General features: G+C 36.2%; 2 protein-coding genes across 3 annotated transcripts; one reads left to right on the top strand and one right to left on the bottom strand.

Annotated features, from left to right (window-relative positions):
• Positions 1-3,288: 3,288 nt before the first annotated feature.
• LOC112749641 (uncharacterized) lies at positions 3,289-10,819 on the top strand. 2 transcript variants are annotated; one of them, XM_025797949.3, is made up of 9 exons: positions 3,289-3,488; positions 4,375-4,685; positions 4,786-4,887; positions 5,530-5,658; positions 5,840-6,130; positions 6,416-6,550; positions 7,066-7,129; positions 7,258-7,446; positions 7,553-10,819. In XM_025797949.3, the coding sequence occupies exons 2-9, from the start codon at positions 4,608-4,610 to the stop codon at positions 10,300-10,302; spliced, it is 3,738 nt and encodes a 1,245-aa protein (XP_025653734.1). In that variant the 5' UTR covers positions 3,289-3,488; positions 4,375-4,607; the 3' UTR covers positions 10,303-10,819. The 2 variants fall into 2 exon arrangements, with proteins under 2 accessions (XP_025653734.1, XP_025653735.1); XM_025797950.2 differs by having other exon boundaries at positions 3,344-3,488; positions 4,786-5,420.
• Positions 10,820-11,550: 731 nt separating this feature from the next.
• LOC112749642 (thaumatin-like protein 1) lies at positions 11,551-12,607 on the bottom strand. The gene has a single exon (XM_025797951.3). The coding sequence runs from the start codon at positions 12,438-12,440 to the stop codon at positions 11,709-11,711; it is 732 nt and encodes a 243-aa protein (XP_025653736.1). The 5' UTR covers positions 12,441-12,607; the 3' UTR covers positions 11,551-11,708.
• Between the last annotated feature and the right edge of the window lie 359 nt (positions 12,608-12,966).

Below are 12,966 nucleotides of genomic sequence, written 5' to 3'. Positions count from 1 at the left end.
AATTCCTTATGCCTCAGCTGTTAGAAGTTTAATGTATGCTATGGTGTATACTAGACCAGACATTACTCATGCGGTTGGTATTGTAAGTCGTTTTCTCTCTAATCCAGGTAAAGAACATTGGAATGCTGTTAAATGGATTATGAGATATTTCAAAGGTACAACTAACTTGAGTTTGAGTTTTGGTGGTGAGAAACCTTTGCTAGTTGGCTTTACTGATGCAGACATGGCAGGAGATATTGATTCTCGAAAGTCTACTCCAGGTTATTTGGTCAAGTTTGCAGGGTGAGCTATTTCATGACAGTCAAGGCTACAGAAGTGTGTTGCACTTTCTACCATAGAGGCAGAGTTTATTATAGCAACTAAAGCATATAAAGAGTTGTTGTGGATGAAGAAGTTTCTTACAGCACTTGGTTTCAAACAAGACCGTTATGTGTTGTTATGTGATAGCCAAAGTGCTATTCATCTTGCCAAGAATTCAACTTTTCATGCAAGATCTAAACATATTGATGTTAGGTATCACTGGATAGGGGATGTGTTAGATTCCAAGTTATTGGAACTTGAGAAAGTTCACACTGATGACAATGGTGCTGATATGATGACAAAAGCATTGTCAAGAGATAAGCTTGAAACATGTTGTTTGATTGCCAGAATGGCGAGAGCCTCCACCTAGTCGAGAAGGGGGAGATTTGTTGGGTTTTTCTCTCCTTTGTGAGGCCCAAACCCAATATTTTGAGGGTGTCTCTTTGCACCCATTGTGTCACAATCCTAATCATATTTTTTGAGTCTTTTGAGAGAGAGAGAATAGCCACCAAGTGAGAGAGAAGAGGAAAAATAGAATTTCTATTTTTATGCAAAGCAGTAAATTTTAAATAGCAGTTTCTCATTCATTCACCGTTGGATCGGCTTGAAATTTAAGTTGCGTGTTTTAATCATCTTGTTCTTCATTCTGGTCGGTGGAGATGTTTATTGGAGTTTTTCAATAGGATAAATTGGCTTCACAAGAGAAAAAATAGGTTTCCCATTTTTACACAGAGCAGCATTCTTTGAACAGCAGTTTCTCATTCTTTCACTGTTGGATCGACATGAAATATAGACTGCAGATTCTTCATATGTTGTTATTCATTCTGAACGGTAGAGATTTTAACTAGAGGTCTACAGAGGGAGAAATAGGCTTCGAACATCAGCGCTTTTTTTGGATATTTTTCATCTTATTGCTTCTCATTATAAGCTTTGGTGCTTTGATGTTTTGGCTGGTTATATGCATGTTTTTGTGCTTTGTTTGAGACTCTTTTGTACCTCATTTGATTATAGTGGAGTTATTTCATTGGTCTGGACGACCCGTGGTTTTTACCTCTCACATTGAGGGGGTTTTCCACCTTAAAATCTCAATGTGTTATTATTATTGCTTTACTTGCTATATTTGCTTCTTATAGTTGCTGCCATATTGTGTTGTGAGTGCTTTCATATTTTTTGTAATTGAGGATTTAATATATTTCAAATCTGATTTTTTTATTTTAATAATAAACTTTGATATTTAAACTTATTTGTAAACTTTCAACTAAAAAATATTAGATTTAAATATTTAAAATTATATATTAAATTTTTAAATAAATTTTTGAAAAAAAACAAAAATTTAAGTCTACCATCATATTTATCGTCGATTAAATCCACCAGTAACTATTAATTTAATTATTGATAAAAAAAAATATATTACCTTCGGATTTATTGGGAAAAAAATTCGATGGTAACGAGCTTTAGAATTTCGCAATTAAAGGTTTATATCCGCAGGTAATTGGCGGTGGACAAAAAAATCCGATGATAGCATAGTTATCGGTAGTATTTATACTGTTATACTAATCTGGTCGATACAGATGCACACGCGGAAGAGTTTTAAAATAGGACAAATTAAACTCAATAATCGATGTGTCCAGATTTTAAGAAGGTCGAAAATTTAAATATATTTTCAAATCTTCAAAAATTTAAATGTCTACAGATCAAAAAATCAAAAATTAATTTATCTTTTTTTTCTTATAATTTTGTCTTTATTGTTTCTTTTTGGCATATAACTCCTACTTCTTATTTATTCTATTTTTAATTTTATCACTTTGTGATGTCTGCTCTTTAATTTTGGATTTTTTTTATTTTCTATTATTTATGAAATATATATTTGCCTTTAGAAAAAAAATCTTTAGAAAAATATATTACCATCTATTTATAATCTATAAAAATTGTTACCAAAATTTTATACTTTGAATTTTAGTCATTTTGCCTTTTTAATAATGATACATTGGCACTTCTAAATATCAACCAATTATCTTTTAAAAAAAAATTAAAAAAATCTTATCTATTATTTAACTAAAATATAAGTTATTAATTAAATACAATAAATATATATATAAATAAAATATTATAATATTGTATAAAATTCTTAATACTGTAATATTTGATCTATTTGTAAATCACATTACATACAATTTTTATTATTATTACTTCATTTCTTAATTTCTCGTATAAATTGTTAAAAACTACTCTAAATTCAAATTTGATATATTTGTTTACTAAATATATTTAAATATATCATTATTATAAAATTAGTTCATACATTTATATTATATTTTTAATGTTTTCATTTGAATTTATTTTTCTTAACTTTTTTAAATTATTTACAAACAATAAAAATAACAAAAATGTAGATTTATACAATTTTAATATAAAAATATGTTTTTTTAAATAAATGAATTTAAATTCCAAAAAATAATAATCTATAATTTAATTTGTATTATATTTTTATTAAATAATTATATTATATACATAGAGGAGTGCTAGGGTCTAGGGATCAACAAGTTTTGTAATTTGTAGCGATTAATTAGCCATCATTAATATTTTTTAATGATGTGAGATTGTATCTAATAGTATAGAATTGTTTATTTTCTTTTTGCTGATTAAGTGTGGGTTAAATTTTAATAAAATTGCTGGTCTGATAGATTTTTTTCATATACAAATTATTAAATAAATATTTATAACATATTTTTAATATAAAATACATTAAATGCATATTATCTAATCTATTTATAAATAATATTAAAATATATTATATAATATAATTAATGGGTATCATTTTAGTTGCCTTAGTTGAAATTAAAGTACACAGAACCAAATGCAATTTCGCCGGCACAAACCCAAACACAGAGTGAAGGTGCTAACCAGCAAGTGGGTTTCAACACGACACGTGGCTGCCAAGGTAATTCGTGAATTCTGCTAATAAAAGGAAAAAAAGAAAAAGAAAAAGAAAAAGAAAAGAAATAAAGTAAGAAAAAAACACTATAAACAAAGACAAATACAAAGCATCTTCGATGCAGATATTACGGTATCAATTACAGCAACCTTCTCAGTCCCGAAAAGTCCGAAGCTCAAATAGTTCAATGCCGATTCTCCCAACACCACCGTCATCGGAGCTTTCCTCCTCCGATCTGTAACTTTCTTCTACGGTGAGTCAAATATTCACCACTCTTTATTTCGATTTTGCTCTCTGGACTCTGACTATTAAGCCCACTTGTTCCGCTGAAATTGATGCATCCATGGCGAAATTCTTCTTCACTATATGTGTTAACTGGCAAAGAAAAACAGAAACTAGCTTGGGTATTAGAATAAGAGAAGCTGGTCAGCTCATTTTTTTGTTTAAACGTTGTAATCCAAAACCCTAGATTTCAAATCTAATTTCTTTATTTCTTTGCTGTTTTTGGTAAGGGAAAATAATTGCAATGAATTAATTGACCCAAAATGGTGTTTCGGTTTCCCTAAGTTGAATTGAATAGCCAAAATAACGGTCAAACGAAAATCTATGAAGTTGTGACTCTGTACTTTGATTGTTTGAAGCTGTTATATGGACAAAGTGCACATTCCCTGAGCTGACATGAAAAACAAATGTGTACTTTGATTGTTTGTAGAATTGGTATAGGAGATAAAGTTTGGAGCTGAACCAAATTTTATTTGTATTGTTGTGTTTGTTGCTGGATTCATTATCTATTATATGCCTCATCTCCTCTTTCATTATAATTTTTTCCCAACCAAACCAAAGGGCAGAGGCTAAGATCATGGTCATCCAGGCCTTTTTTGTCTCCCTTGAAAAGAAAAGGTTTTTTTTTTAATTTGCTGGGACATCTGTTTCAAAATTGCTCTTTGTACTATCTGTGAATTACTTTCCAGCCAAAATAGTAGGGGGCAGTCATAACTCATCCTATCAAGGTCTTTATATCATAATTGTTCACTATAAGTAGGTAGTATTATCTATTTAATGTGCATCTTTGTTTTGATGTTCATTCATTATTTTTTAGTGTATTTTTTCTCTAATTGAGGAGCAATTTTCTGCCTCAGGTAATGTTATACTGGAGGTTTGCCCAACCACTATCTTGGAGGAGGTCAAGTCTCAGCTTCTGTTATATGCCTCATGTTTCCTTCTTGTGGCAATAAACCAAGCAGGAAGGATTATAAATAATGAATAATGGAAACGAGGAAGATATTTTGAGCCCTGAAAACTGTTCCAAATTTTAGTGGAGAAAAAAAAAATTTCTTATATTTTCCCATAGACATCACCTGCCTTAATTAAAATGGGAGAAACCCAACTTGAAGAGTCTGAAGCAACTAATAGACAGATCAGCAGTAACACAAAGTCCAATTCTAAACTGGTTAGTCAATGTTCCTTTCTCCATTCTTCTTTTCTGATTGTTTTCCCCACATTTGCCATGTACTTATCGCTTACCATTTGTTGATATTTGACAATTTCAGATTGTAGAGAAAACATTTGAGCGTCCTGAGTGGCTACCTGATGGCTGGAATGTGGATTTCAAAACTCGAAAAAGTGGTTCAGCTATGGGACAGGGATATAAGGTGGTAGTTAAAGTTTTTTTTTTTTAAGTTATGTTTTGGATATTTTTTTTGCAGCCAATTAGAAAATGGCAACTTCATTTTGACCATCTTCTATCATGTTATTTCTTTATTATCGCTGTATTAACCCTCTTATGATTCCTAAATGTCTCATTGCTGGTCGTTGGCATCTTAACATTCCCGCAGATGCATCATTGATTCTGCAAGTCATAACCTGCTCACACTTCAGATATCTAGCCTTGAAACACAGATTCTATACACTCATAATTTCATTATTTAAACTGCTCAGTTTTTGCATTGTTCATGGCAGGAACATCAGGCGATCACCCAGACATATGCTTAAAATATGCACTTCATTCTTAATTACAATCATAACTTCAGCATTTGGTTGAACTGTAATTTTGTTCTATGTGCCTGGCTTTTCATCAGTTGTCCTTAATTGGTATGAACTGAGTTTGGGACATATTTGAGACCACTCACAAATTACTTGTAATGGTTCATTGACAAAAGCTACAATCTCCACTTGATGTGACCACGTAATTCTGTATCCAGTGCATTTTGTTTTCTTCTACTCTTCAGTTGAAGTATCAAGGTGTTGTTTTGTTTTAGTTGCCCACTGTATTGTATCCATGTTTATTGTTGCAGTGTTACATTAATCCGCATGGAAAGAAATTCTACTCCAAATTAGAAGTGTTACGGTATCTTGAAACTATAAAGGGCAACAACTGCAATTCCAGAAAGGAGGAATCCAATACCATCCATTCTCCAAACAATGTTTGTATCTCTAGTTTTCTTTTTCTTCTTCAAGTTTTTATTTGTGAACTTCATTATCTTTGTGAGCCTCTATTTAGCCTATTGAATATTGTTAGAATTTAGAAGATGCAAATTATCTTAGATGAATAGTTTTCCCATATGTAGCTTTTCAATGTTTGGTGTGTTGATTGTTTTATTTTAGGATGCACTTGAGAAGCCCATGGTTGAGACATCCAGGACTGAGAATTCCGTGGCTGAGAAGTCCACGGCTGGGAAGCCCACGGCTGGGAAGCCCAAGGCTGGGAAGCCCAGGGGTGAGAAGTCCACAACTGGGAAGCCCAGGTCTGAGAAGTCCACAGCTGAGAAGCCTGGGGCTGAGAAGTCCACAGTTGAGAAGCCCAGGGCGGAGAAGTCCACAGCTGAGGATTTACCACCTGGCTGGATAATAGAAGTCAAAGAAAGGAAGAACAGCAAAACCAATAGAAAAGATTTGGTATGAATTTTCATTTGATGCCTGATAGAGATTCATGCTTTGCTTCCCAGCTCCACTGCAAAGTGCAACTCTTATTTTTTAAATATGGAAGTGGTGGTGGACATTTTTGTAGTATTGCTTTTTCCCACCAAATCTAGAATTACTCATTCTCTTCTTCCCCCTCACTCTCCCCTTCATGGAACTGGACATTGGTTATTATATTAATTATTGTGTAATACACTGAATTAACAGTTCTCTCAAATGCTTAGTGCTTATATAGATTTTGACTGGGTTATATCCTGACAGTTATATATAGATCCAGAGAGTGGATATGTATTCCGTTCCAAGAAGGATGCACTGCGGTATCTCGAGTCTGGAGATATAAGTTCGTGTGCGATTAAACCATTTAAACGGGAAATTCAAGATGAAGATAAATTATCTGTAAGGCTTGCTTTCTCAACTTGTGCTACTCTACAATCCTAGCTGTCTCTGAGTACGCCTAATTTCTAGTTGTCCAAACTGCATGACATTTAAAGATTAAAGGAAGGAAGAAATTTTTGTCATCTTATAAGACTTGAGATTTGTTTTGAAAACAGTTTCTGCCTTGATAAAGATAGATAATCTTACAGAAGATAATTACATGCACATAATTATTTCAGTTATCTTTGTGCTGCCCTGTTAAAACTTAAAAGTGTCTACTTGGAATCTGGTAGTTTTTAAATTATCTAATTCAAGCAGTTCGAGAGATTATCTTTCATGAACTGTGACTCCCACTTAGTTTTAGCAAGTGATAAGTTTCCATCATTAGAATTTGCCTACTTGCATAGTATCCTCTTATAAAGGGTCCTATTAGCATGTTGTATTTTGTTTCCTCTTAACAAATCTGAAGTTCCATTTTTCAATGTGAGAAATGAAGGTGAAAGTAATTCTGTGAATTTTCTTTTTGTTCAAATTAGCCGGCCTCTACAGTCAAAAAGCAGAAAATAAAGCAGTCTGGAATTAACCGACAACTTTTTGCTGGTAAGAAATCTTTGATGATTATATTTAGAATCAGCTTATGACTTTTGCCACAAGTTGATTCAAATCATAATGATAAAAGTATATTCCATTTACATCTAAAATTTCCAACTGCAAACTTGTTACTGCAGGCAAAGAAATATCCGATGAAAGCAGCTTAGAATTGCCAGATGCTAACAGCTCAGAAAAAAGGCAACATGTGGAGGTGTCTTCTGGAATGATGGCTCCTTTTGTACCTACAGGGGAATCTATTGGCCAAATTCAATCGTTAAAGAATGGAGTTGCATACCCTCGCAAAACAAAGAAAATGTCTGATCCAGGTATATTGGTATTTTGTTCAAATTGAATCTTCAGAAAAATGGGAAAAATCTTCAAAAGAGTAAAAAAGTTCCCTGCTGATTCTAGAGTTCCACTTAAATTGTGCAGATGATGTGCAAAATAAGAATGATGTTGTCAATGTGGTTGAAAATGCTAGTAAGAAGAATCACAGTAACCCTACTGTATCAAAAAACAGGGGGTTCAGTGTGGCTCACCGGTCTTCGCCGAGACTTGCTGCAGCAGAACCTGACCAATTGACTAACAGCCTGACCAGTGAACAGTGCCTTGAAGTTCCAAGAAGAAACTTGAGAAGAGGTAGTCAGGGTTTGGCCGCTGACGATCACTTTTTGAAAGAATCCAAATTGCTTGCAAGTGAGATTGCTAAAAGTGGAGAAATTTGTCCTGACTTGAACAAATCCAGCAACAAGAAAGAGCCTTCGGTTCCTCGGCGAGCATCAAAAAGACTTGCTGGATCTGAGCCTGAGCTGATGAGCAACTCCCTCTCCTATGAAACAGCTCCGGAATATAATAAAAGCAAAAAGTCTAAAAGTGGGATCAATACAAACTTGCTTTCATGTGATGGTGAGGCAGGGTTGAAGCTTGTAGAACATGGATCAATGAATGGATTGTCATCCACCAGAGGGAGGAAACACCCCCAAACCTTGCCTGTAACCAAAGATAAACTGGATAAACGTAAAAATGAGGAAATGAATGATGAGAAATCAGAACTTCAGCAATCTCTTGCATTCCATTATTCTTGGTCTGACCCAAGTTTGGAGTTTGCAATTAAGACCCTCACTGGCACATTACCTGCAGAGGATTCAGTTGCCAACAGACCTATAGTGATTTCTGAAACAGATAAGTTGCCTGAAAATGATGTGTTTAAGAATGTTACAGGAAGCAACAGTGACAAAAAACCCAAGGTAAATTCAAGTAAATCCAAGAAGAAGAAAGAGCCTAAAGTGCCTACGCGATTGTCTAAGCGACTTTCTGGCCATGATCCTGAGGTACTTCCTACTGAAACAGCACCTGAATATTCCACTAGAAAATCAGGTAAGATTAAACCAGATGCAAATGAGATTTTAACTAATGGAGCATCCGGGAAGCTTCATGCTGGGGAAGAATCATCCAACCTTATTGTTCATGCATCTGACATGTTGAAAACTAGCAAATGTGGTGAATCATCGAATGGTGATGAGTTGCAAAAATCACAACCTGTTCCCAATGAACAACAACGGGGGCCTGAAGCTGAAAGTATTAATGAGAGATCAGAGCCACAGTTCCCTGTACAGTTTGGGGACAACTGGTCGGATCCATGTGTAGAATTTGCAGTTAAGACTCTCACTGGTTCGGTGACTGTTGATACTGCCAATGTGCCTGTTGTGACACTTGATGTCAATGACCCACCAAATGAGGAATTGTCGGAGAATGCAGTGCAGAAGAGCAGTAATGCTGCTGCCGATAACAACAATCATTGCCAGATCAAGGAAGTGCTTAATGCACCAGTTTGCCGGCCATCGGAACAATGCTTAGGGCAAGGGCAACCTGAGTTGAGATCCAACCCTACATCCTATCAAAGTGATCCTGCATTTGCAAGTAGTGTGTCTTGCGGTGATGAAGGCAAAATAACAAGGAACTCTGATGGGGGACAATCTCTACATGTTGAAGCTGGGAATATGACGCAAATTGATATAAACACACTCTTTTTTGACGACCCATTCACAGAAGATGAACAGATTCTTGAGGATAATTCTATTGCAGAACAAGCACAGCCTGGAACAGAAGCTACGAACCGTGATAACTCTGAAAGAGAGTTTTGTGTTTCCTTCATGGATACTTGGTCAGACCCATGCTTAGAATTTGCATTTAAGACACTCACGGGAGATATCCAAGTTGAGGAAAATATGGCAGAGCAAGGATGTTTCCCGGAACATGCGAACCGACATGACCAGAGAAATGGTGGCTCGGCATTACCGGAAATCGGATCTTCCAGCATCTCCCGAAGTCACATGGCAGAGAAATCCATGCCGCCACAACCACCATCAATGAGCCCTTCGTTCCTATCCCGAAGTCACATAGCAGAGAAATCCGTGCTGCCACAACCATCATTGAGCCATTCCTTCCTGTCCCAAAGTCACATGGCAGAGAAATCCATGCCGCCACAACCACCATCATTGAGCCATTCGTTCCTCTCCCAAAGTCACATGGCAGAGAAATCCGTGCCGCCACAACCACCATCAATGAGCCCTTCGTTCCTCTCCCGAAGTCACATGGCAGAGAAATCCGTTCCGCCACAACCACCATCAATGAGCCCTTCCTTCCTCTCCGGAAGTCACATGGCCGAGAAATCCGTGCCGCCACAACCACCATCAATGAGCCCTTCCTTCCTCTCCGGAAGTCACATGGCAGAGAAATCCGTGCCGCCACAACCACCATCAATGAGCCCTTCCTTCCTCTCCGGAAGTCACATGGCAGAGAAATCTGTGCCGACACAACCACCATCATTGAGCCCTTCCTTCCTCTCCCGAAGTCACATGGCAGAGAAATCTGTGCCGACACAACCGCCATCAATGAGCCCTTCCTTCCTCTCTCTAAGTCACATAGCAGATAAACCCATGCCGGCACAACCGCCATCAATGAGCCAGCCCTTCCTCTCCCTAAGTCACATAGCAGATAAACCCATGCCGGCACAACCGCCATCAATGAGCCCTTCGTTCTTCCCCCCGACACAACACTCATCACCACAGTCAACGATGAACTCTTCAATCTTCCCCGAAGAAAAATCAAGCCAGCAGCACACAGGAGCCGATGCGCAGAGGCATTATTCTCAGTACAACATTAATTTTCAAAGAAGGTAAACACTCGCAAAACATGAGCTTAAGTAGCTAATTATGATTGGTAATGTCTGACTCTATTGTTGTAGACAACAAGACCAATGTTTGTATTAATATTTCTGGTCGAGGTTTGTGAATACCTTCTGAAAAATGAACTTAGACATGATGTATTGTATTGTACTATTGTCTGCAATCTGCGGATAACATCCAGGTGATTATAGCATCAACTTTTTTAGTCACCAAAAAAAAAATAGCATCAACTTTTGGGGCGATGATAAGGCCTCCAAGGTTAAAATCATAGAAGTTGCAATATTATGTCTAGGACCGAGCATTGAGCAACACGCAAGTCTTCCTTAGCGGCCAAGAAATGTTGGATGATATGGCAAAAAAAGTTTACAAATTTTGTTTCTTATAAAATTTTTATTTCTAAACTGGTATAGATAAAAAGAAAAAGAAAGGGTTGAGGTCCGAGTGTGACCCTATCAAAAAATAGCATAAAATTGTGTATTAATTATCTCTTAACAAAATGCAATCACCTTTTTACAATTTTTATCTTAAAATTACTTTTTAGTTGAAATATTCAAATATTAACTATCGAAAATTCATTTATTCGAATATTAAAGATAATAATTCACATTTCTCAAACATAGTTTTTTTTTTCAAAATACATGTTTCATGGATTTCCTCCATTATTAAGAAAATATTTATTTTCTAATTATGAATCTTATTCTTATTTAAAATTGTAAATTATAAAAATTAGATAACGTATTTTTTCTGGTGTAATGTTGATCATTCAATTTGGAACTCTCCCATAAATAGGTCTAGTTTGTCCCTATGCAGCAGGTACTGTTTGACAATGTACTCTTTGTGATTGCTTGATAGAATTAAGCTTCAAAGTGGTTTTTGAAGTTGTACTCGAGTCTCAAAGTGGTCTTTGAAATTAATAGTTATCCAATTTTGTCCTTGAACTTACACTTCGAGACTCATACTAGTTCCTAAGGTACTTTTCGTCCATCAGAATACTTATCCAAAGAAGCTTTCATGTCAAGTGTCAATGTAAAAAGATTAGTGATTACTGATAATTAATTTATGCATCAACTTGTGTTCATCATATTCATATAGTTAGGCATTTTTCAATTTTCAAGTACGGAGTCCACCTCACTGAATCTGCCAGAGATATATTTGTTAGGCAAAAAGTTGCAAAACAAATAAAGAAAAATGGAAGCTATCCGTAGGTCATAATTTTCGACACAAAAAGGGATGCATAGCTCATTAGCTCAACATAGGTACTCTATTACCCACCAAGAAAAACAAACACAACCAACATATTCAGAGCTTATTATCATCACAGAATGAAGTTTTCAACAAAGAAACTTCATCTTTTATTCTAAGCCAATAATAGGCCACGGCAGCATCTGTTCTCACATTCTCTACTGAATGCTCCTAGTTCCAGGCATCAAAAGAGGAAATTTAGATGACCCCAAAGGACAGAACACAACCCTGTAGTTAGAACCTGCAGGGCAAGTGAAAAGGCTGGTTGGGTCATCTTTAGGGTAGCTATAAGCATCAGGGCACCTATCTTTGAAGAATCTCGAGTAATATGTGGGTCCACAGCTAGCTTGCGGATCGGTGCAGCAATACTCATTGCTGTGGAACACCGGGCAAGCGTTGTTACACCCTCCTTGTACTCGCAACTCGTTAGGACACTGTCCGACAATGTCGGCTGTGCAGCTGATCTTGTGACACCCACCATTTAGAGGGTAGAAGTCCATGGGGATGTTGAATCCATCTATAACTGAGATGTCATAGAAATCTTGGTTAGCATATTGGTTCAATGCGAATTCTGCTAAGGTGTTGGGTGGGACACCCCAGCCTTGGCATTGGAGTCCACCGGTGCAATCTCCAGTCTGGCAATGGCCTTGACCATTGCCATCAAAGTTGCATCCGGTGCGACCCCAAATGCGGCCCATGGTAGTGCCAGGTGCCACCCAAAGGTTCCATGTCTGGCCTCGGTCCAAGCGCACACCTCCGCCTGGACTAGCAGCGGCCCAGACAGTGTAGGGACAATTGTTGACGATCTCAAAGTTTGCTGCATTTGCTAAGGTGAGAAAAGAGGCAAAGATGACGATGGAGCAGAGTGAGAGGCTGAGTGAGTAACCCATTTTGCCTTTGTTGTGAGGGGTTAATTGATTGTAAGTGTGTGTGTGTGAGTGAGTGAGTAGAAGAGTGCTATATTTGAAGGGGTTTTATAGACTATATTATTGAGTGGATTCTATCATGCTAATTTAATAATGCATGAAGGCGTTAGCTAAGATTCAATAATGAAATGAAGGGGCGGCTATTAGGATAAACAGACAAAAGTCTAACTCTTTAGACTTTTATATATAATTGGATGGATATACTTGTAATGGATTTAGAGAAAGTTGTTAATAAACCTAATAAAGGTTAACTTAGCAGAAGTAAATTTAGGGCAAATTTAAGGAAAATACATTTAAACTTAAATGGGAGCTACTATGAACAGCAATTTGGTGCAGAAATATTTCATGTTATGCAACGTTTAGAGCAGAATCGTACCTAAAAATGTAGTGTCATAAATAGTTTAACTTGATAAATGTATAAATTTCTGAATCTACAACTTGAATCTATTTACCATTTTAGATTTTTGGATTAGACGTTTTTATATAAAAT

This window comes from Arachis hypogaea, chromosome 15 (genome assembly GCF_003086295.3).
Source record: "Arachis hypogaea cultivar Tifrunner chromosome 15, arahy.Tifrunner.gnm2.J5K5, whole genome shotgun sequence".
Classification (NCBI taxonomy): Eukaryota; Viridiplantae; Streptophyta; class Magnoliopsida; order Fabales; family Fabaceae; genus Arachis; species Arachis hypogaea.
Note: the sequence above shows the minus strand (reverse complement) of the source record. Positions and strands in the feature narration are given on the sequence as shown.